General features: G+C 42.0%; 1 protein-coding gene across 1 annotated transcript; it reads right to left on the bottom strand.

The window, feature by feature from the left end:
* Window positions 1-292: 292 nt before the first annotated feature.
* EMWEY_00053010 (DnaJ domain-containing protein, putative) lies at window positions 293-4140 on the bottom strand (the record flags this gene model as incomplete). Its single annotated transcript, XM_013479932.1, has 11 exons — window positions 293-323; window positions 852-1014; window positions 1734-1791; window positions 2036-2080; window positions 2245-2334; window positions 2543-2601; window positions 2917-2962; window positions 3095-3151; window positions 3367-3493; window positions 3709-3805; window positions 4014-4140. 11 exons carry the CDS (start codon window positions 4138-4140, stop codon window positions 293-295), a joined length of 900 nt encoding a protein of 299 aa, XP_013335386.1.
* Between the last annotated feature and the right edge of the window lie 3017 nt (window positions 4141-7157).

Genomic DNA, 7157 nt, shown 5'->3' with positions numbered 1-7157 from the left:
AAATAAATAAATAAATAAATAAATAAATTATTTATTTATTTATTTATTTATTTATTTATTTATTTATTTATCTAGTTTATTTACTCTCCTTCCTTCTATATATTTGGCTATATTTATGTTTGTTTTTTTGTTGCTTTGTCTCCGTCTTGTTGCATTTATTTATTTATTTATTTATAATTAATTAATTAATTAATTAAACTAATTAATTAATTAATTAATTAATTAAACTAATTAATTAATTAATTAATTAAACTAATTAATTAATTAATTAATTAATTAGTGAATAAATTAATTATTCTTCGTGGCGGTTCCTGGCTGTACGCCTATTAAACCCTAAACCCTAAACCCTAAACCCTAATGAACAAAAGTTTAAACTTGTATATAATTTATTTATTCCCTTAAATGTTACAATTTGCTCCCTCGGCAAGGGTTTAGGGTTTAGGGTTTAGGGTTTTTTTTTTTAATAATATAAACCCTAATTTACTAAACCCTAAACCCTAAAAAAAAAACAGTCAAGCAAAACAATGACAAAAAATTCAGACAAACACGCGATCTTTAATCGCTTTTGCTGCTGCTGCTGCTGTTGCTGTTATTACTGCTTTTGCTGCTGCAGCTGCTGCAGCAGCTGCTGCTGTCGTTGCTGCTTTTGCTGCTGCTGCTGCTGCTGCTGCAGCACCATCTCCTGATTAACTTTCTTCGCCTCTATACCTCAACAGCTGTTGCTGCATGCAGACACAGCAGCACACACAAAGAGGACTGCTGCAGCAGCAGCAGCAACAGCAGCAGCAGCAGCAACAACAGCAGCAGCAGCAACAACAGCAGCAGCAGCAACAGCAGCAGCAAACACGTACCTGTGCCGTGACGTGACACGAGAAAAGACGGCAGCAACAGATGAGACGGCAGCAGCAGCAGCAGAGCCTATTAAGCGTTGCTGCTGCTGCAGCTGCTGCTGCAGTTGTTGCTGCAGCTGCTGCAGCGGGAAGAGGTAGAGAAGGAGGGCCGTGCAGCAAACACCTAAAAAAAACACCCAAACCCTAAACCCTAAACCTAAACCCTAAACCCTAAGTCTACCAAGAAGACAAAGTACAGACGTGACAAGCTTTTTAAGGGTTTAGGGTTTAGGGTTTAGCAGCCCGTTGTAGTGTTCGAGGGTTTAAATGCCGTGGTGAGAGACAAAGAAAAAATTAGGGTTTAGGGTTTAGGGTTTAGGGTTTTGTACCGATTCCGAGAATGCTTGGCAGAGAGGAGAAGGAGCGGATGCTGCTGCTGCTGCTGCTGCTGCAGCAAACAAACAAATATTATTATTCGGGTGTATAGGCAGCTAGATAATATGTATAATACTTGGGGTGTATGTAGTGTATAGACGACAAAAAAAAGGAAATATAAATATAAGTAAATATAATAAATAAATATTTTCATTAATTAATTAATTAACTAATATAAATATGAATAAATTAAATAAATAAATAAAATACCTTTGCGATTCCTCTGATACTGCATTTGCTGCAGAAAAAGGACCTCTAGGGTTTCCTCCTAAACACCGATGAGCTGCGCATACACCCGAAAAAGTGGAAACCTGCACTTAATTAATTTTAGGTTTATTTTACGTCATTTTTCTTTATTTTTCTTTTAATTAAATTAAAGTAATTAATTATATTATAAATAATAACATATAAATAAAAAAAAACAACAATTAAATGTATTTTTTATTCGTCGTTTTCTGGTGTACGTACACCGCAGAGGAATGGCCAAACGCGAACAGTCGGAAACAGTAACCTCGTGAAGTTGGCCCTGCACACACAAACCCTAAACCCTAAACCCTAAACCCTCGAACAAGATCTCTTCAATGATCACAACGCATGCAGACAGCCAGGGGAAATAGAGGCGAAGAAAGAACGGAGAAAGAAACAAAATAAACACGAAGAAACAGACAAACCCTAAACCCTAAACCCTCAGCGTGACGACAGGCGGATAGGAGCAACGGAAAAGAGCTAATGGCAACACTCCCCACAAACCCTAAACCCTAATTATATACCCGGAAGGTATAGAGAACGTAAAGAGAAATATCGCCTCCGCTCATCTGCACAAAACAACAATACACCCCAAACCCTAAACCCTAAAAAACCCTAAACCCTAAACCCTAACGCGTAGCCAAGCCACCCTAAACGCTAAACACCACTCGTCTGCACCAATCCAAACCCAAACTCAACCCTAAACCCTAAACCCTAAACCCTAAACCCTTACAAGAGGAGCTGGATTATAAAACCCTGGCAGTTGCTCAAAGGAAGAAGACGCGCCGCCACCGAAGACAAAACGCGAGTTGTCGATTTGGCACTGCGGTGTACATAAACCCTAAACCCTAAACCCTAAACCCTAAACCCTAAAGAAGGACTAAAACCAAGGATGCACATCCGCTTCTGAGGGTTTATACTTGAGGGTTTGCATCCCTAAACACTGATTGCTGAATATATAAAATAAAGGGTTTAAGGGTACATGCCAACTATTTAGGGTTTAGGGTTTAGGGTTTAGGGTTTGCAAATACTTGTAGAGGAATAGCCACATCGATGTAAGGGCCTTCGAGGTGCTGCTTCTCAATCATGCCTGCAAACAACAAACCCTCAACCCTAAACCCTAAACCCTAATAAAGAGGCACATGAATGTTTTCCCTCCCTGTTCTACATGCTAGGGTTTAGGGTTTAGGGTTTAGGGTTTACCGATATTTTCCCTCATCCGGTGTGCGGGGCTCAGCCGGAGGTTTCCGTAAAGGGCAGTTAATACAATCAAACCTGCAGCGGAAGGGTTTAGGGTTTAGGAGTTGTTTTGTATAGAGGGTTTAGAGGATATTAGGGTACAGGGTTTAGTAAATTAGGGTTTAGTCTCTGGTTGTGGATTTAGGGTTTAGGGTTTAGGGTTTACCATTTGCAGATTTCTCTCGTTCAATCTTATTTGTATATTCGATTTGCTGCACAAGAAAACGCAAACCCTAAACCCTAAACCCTAAACCCTCAGTTTACGGGGAAGAACCTGGGAAAGCTTAAACAACTAAGATAGTAACCATGAGGGTTTAGGGTTTAGGGTTTAGGGTTTGAAGGACCATATTTTGAATATCTCGCGACGCGCGGAGTCGTTGGAGTTTCTCCAGCTCAAGTATCTGCAAATAAAGCGCATAAACCCTAAACCCTAAACCCTAAACCCTAGATTCCAAACCCTAAACCCTAAACCCTAGATCTGGTTAACAGCTGCTGCGAGGAATTCAGCATCTTGTTTATGGTTTAGAGTTAAGGTATTTAAACCCTAAACCCTAAACCCTAATATTTCAATTGTTCTACTGAGTCTTTAGGGTTTAGGGTTTAGGGTTTAGCAAACCTTTTGTTGTTTTTCTTCTTTTGTTGTTTTTTTTGTTTTTATGTCAATAATTATTCGTTGTGTTTGGTCAGACAAAACAGCAAAAGCTTCTTGTACTTTATGTAACTCTTCTACTCCTCCAGAACACCTAAAAAAAAAACCCTAAACCCTAAACCCTAAACCCTAAACCCTAAACCCTAAACGCTAGACCGTGAATTTTAATTTTTCACTTGTTCAGCAGAATGCCACACACGCAAGAACGCTAGTAAAACCCTAAACCCTCACACAGTTCTGCAGTGTATTGGGTACCTCTACACCCGCAAACCCTAAACCCTAAACCCTAAACCCTAAACCCTTATTTACTTGTCTGGATGGAAGCGTCTGCATAGCGAATAATACGCCTTTCTTATCTCCGCTGCAGATGCATCTGGCGATACTCCAAGAAGTTCATAATATGCAGCTGCATGGATTCACCAAACCCTAAACCCTAAACCCTAAACCCTAAATATACAAGTAAGAAATACCACTCCTAAAATCCTGATTTCAAGCAAGGGTTTAGGGTTTATGAAGTATTCAAAACGGCGGTTGTACATCTCCAACGATACATTCGTGCCTAATTCAATGCTAGGGTTTAGGGTTTAGGGTTTAGGGTTTAGGGTTTGTGTTACCTGCAGGGGTATCCGGGTGTTTATACACCTCAGCTGTTGTTTCCGATTTATAATTATTATTTAATTTCTTTAATTTTGTTTCCTCCCCCTCCACCACCTCATCGGATGAGGATATAGATACCGGCATCCCAAACCCTAAACCCTAAACCCTAAAACCTAAACCCTAAACCCTAAACCCTAAACCCTTGGTTAATGTCTGGGTAGACCGCAGGGAATGCGGTGTTCATTAGGAGAAAAAGAAAAAGCCTTTTGCAGTACTGAACACTTCCCATAAAAAAAAACCCTGGACCCTAAACCCTAAACCCTAAACCCTAAACCCTAAAAATAAAAAGGAATTTCTTGTGTCTGCAAAAAGAAATTATATTCAACGAAAATGCAAACAAAAAGGAATACAAATGGCATGGTTGGCTTCCACCGTCGGCAGTCCCTGCATGCATTAGGGTTTAGGGTTTAGGGTTTAGGGTTTAGGGTTTAATTAAGAGTATTCTTTTTCTCTATAAATACTCGTTATGTCGCCTTAAACCCTTAATTTCTGCATATTTTTTACCTCTTTCAACCCCTAAACCCTAAACCCTAAACCCTAAACCCTAATCCTGCATAAATAGCTACACCCGCAATAGGCGGTTTTTGACTTCCCCCCTCCACGCTCTAAACCCTAAACCCTAAACCCTAAACCCTAGACCTTTTCTGCACCCGACAGAGCTTTCCTAAGTTGGTATCAATTTCCCAGCAGCAGCTGCTGCTGGCAGCTGCAGCAGCAGCAACAGCAGCAGTAACAGCAGCAGCAGCAGCAACACCAGAGCCAGCAGCGGCCGAAGCTGCCGCTGCAGCAGCTACTGCTGCTCCTGCTTCCCCTACACCCTAGCAGCAGCTGCAACACAGGAGCAGCAGCAGCAGCAACAGTAGCAACAGCTGCAGCTGCAGCGTTAGCCTTATCACTAGCAGCAGCAGCAGCAATAGCAGCAGCAGCAGCAGCAATGCATTGCAGGGGAAACGAACTCCACATATTTTCAAGGCCAGTAGCTGCAGCAGCAGCAGCAGCAGCACGTTCATGGCTATCATCATCACCAATAGCAGCAGCAGCAGCAGCAGCAGCACCTGCTGCTGCTGCTGCTGCTACACCAACAAACCAGATGTGTGCATTGCCTGTCCGCTGTTGTTTTGCTGCTGCTGCAGCTAGAGCCAATGCTGCATGCAGCAGCAGCAACAGCAGCAGCAGCAGCAGAAGGCAGCAGCCATACAGACAATGGCTGGTACCCGAGTACGCAGCAACGCCTGCTGCTTCTGCTGCTGCTGCAGCAGCAGCAGCAGCAAATGTTCGTATTGCTGCACTGCACGTGGCATCAGCAGCCAACGTAGCAGCAGCACGTTTTAGCAGCAGCAGCAGCAGCAGCAGCAAGAGTAGCAACGGGCGAAACAGCAATAGTAATAACAAAGGCAGCAGCAGCAGCAACAGCAGCAGCAGCAGCAACGGCAGCAGAAGCAGGAAAAGTAAGAATGCCGACAGCAACGGCAAAAACAGCAGCAGCAGCAGCAGCAGCAGCAGTAAGAATACCACAAAGGAGGCCAACCCTAGTAAGACTAACAGCAACAGCAACAGCAACAGCAGCAGCAGCAGCAGCAATAACAACAACAACAGCAACAATAACAGCAGCAACAGCAGCAGCAGCACTTCACTAGACACCGCCAGCAGCAACAGCACCAATAACAGCAGCAACAGCAGCAGCACTGCCATAGACAACAGCAGCATCAGCATGAGCAATTCATTAGACAGCAACAGCAGGACCAGCATCATCAGCAGCAATTCATTAGACAGCAACAGCAGCAGCAACAGCAGCAGCAGCAGCAGCAGCAGCAGCAGCAGCAGCAAGATGGTGGATAATTGGTTTCGTTTAATAGATGATAATAGGGACGGATTAATTTCTCATAGAGAATTCAGGACTTGGTACTATTTACATTTTATACCTATTATACAGCAGCAGCAGCAGCAGCAGCAGCAGCAGCAGCAACAGCAGCAGCAGCAACAACAACAGCAGCAGCAAATACACCAAGAAGTACAGCAGCAACAGCAAAAAATTCGGCTGCAAGAGGAGAAAGAGGTGCAACAAGAGGAAAAAGTTATGGTAGGGGAGGGAGGGAGGAGTAAGGGGAGGAGGAATGATTCTGCTGCTGCTGCTGCTGCTGCTGCTGCTGCTGAAGACTGCAGCAGCAGCAGCAGCAGCAATAGCAATAGTAATAGTAAGAGTATATGTCCTCTTAGTGGCTGCAGCAGCAGCAGCAGCAGCAGCATAATAAAACAGCAGCAAATGCAGCAGCAAATGCAGCAAAAACTTTTGCTGCTAGAAGCAGAAGCAGCAGCAGCAGGTTCCTCGCTGCAGCAGCAGCAACTGCTGCAGCAGCAGCAGCAGCAGCAGCAGCAGCAGCAGCAGCAACCCATTAGCAGCAAACAAATTGTACTAATTGTACTTAGAAGTTCTGTACCTTATATTGGCTTCGGGTTCATGGATAACTGGTAAGCTGCTGCTGCTGCTGCTGCTGCTGCTGCTGCTGTTCCTGCTGCTGCTATTGTTGCTGCTGCTGCTGTTGTTGCTGTTGCTGCTGTTGCTCGTGCTGCTGTTGCTGCTGCTGTTTTTGTTACATATTTGCTGCTTCTGCTGCTACATCTACACAAACAATAGCAACACCAACACCAACAGCAGCAGCAGCAGCAAATATTTATTATTTATGTTGCTACTGCTACTGTTGCTGCTGCTGCTGCTGCTGCTGCTGCTGCTGCTGCTGCTGCTGCTGCTGCTGCTGCTGCAGTTTAATGTTATTATGTGGTGATTTAATTGACTTAAAACTTGGCGCTACTCTTGGATTATCTACTCTTGCTGTAAGTATTTATTTATTTATTTATTTATTTATTTATTTATATTATTTATTTATTTATTTATTTATTTATTTATATTATTTATTTATTTATTTTATTTATTTTATTTATTTATTTATTTATTAAATACCTGTTTGTATATAATATGTTTCCTTACTCTTATTATATTTATACTATTAATAAATAAATAAATAAATAAATAAATAAATAAATAAATAAATAAATAAATAAATATAAATAAATAAGTATAAATAAATATAAATAAATAAAAG

The sequence above is a fragment of the Eimeria maxima genome, genomic scaffold (genome assembly GCF_000499605.1).
Source record: "Eimeria maxima Weybridge genomic scaffold, Emw_scaff1473, whole genome shotgun sequence".
In the NCBI taxonomy this organism is placed as follows: domain Eukaryota; phylum Apicomplexa; class Conoidasida; order Eucoccidiorida; family Eimeriidae; genus Eimeria; species Eimeria maxima.
The sequence above is the reverse complement of the archived record's forward strand: the minus strand, read 5'-3'. Positions and strand labels throughout refer to the sequence as shown.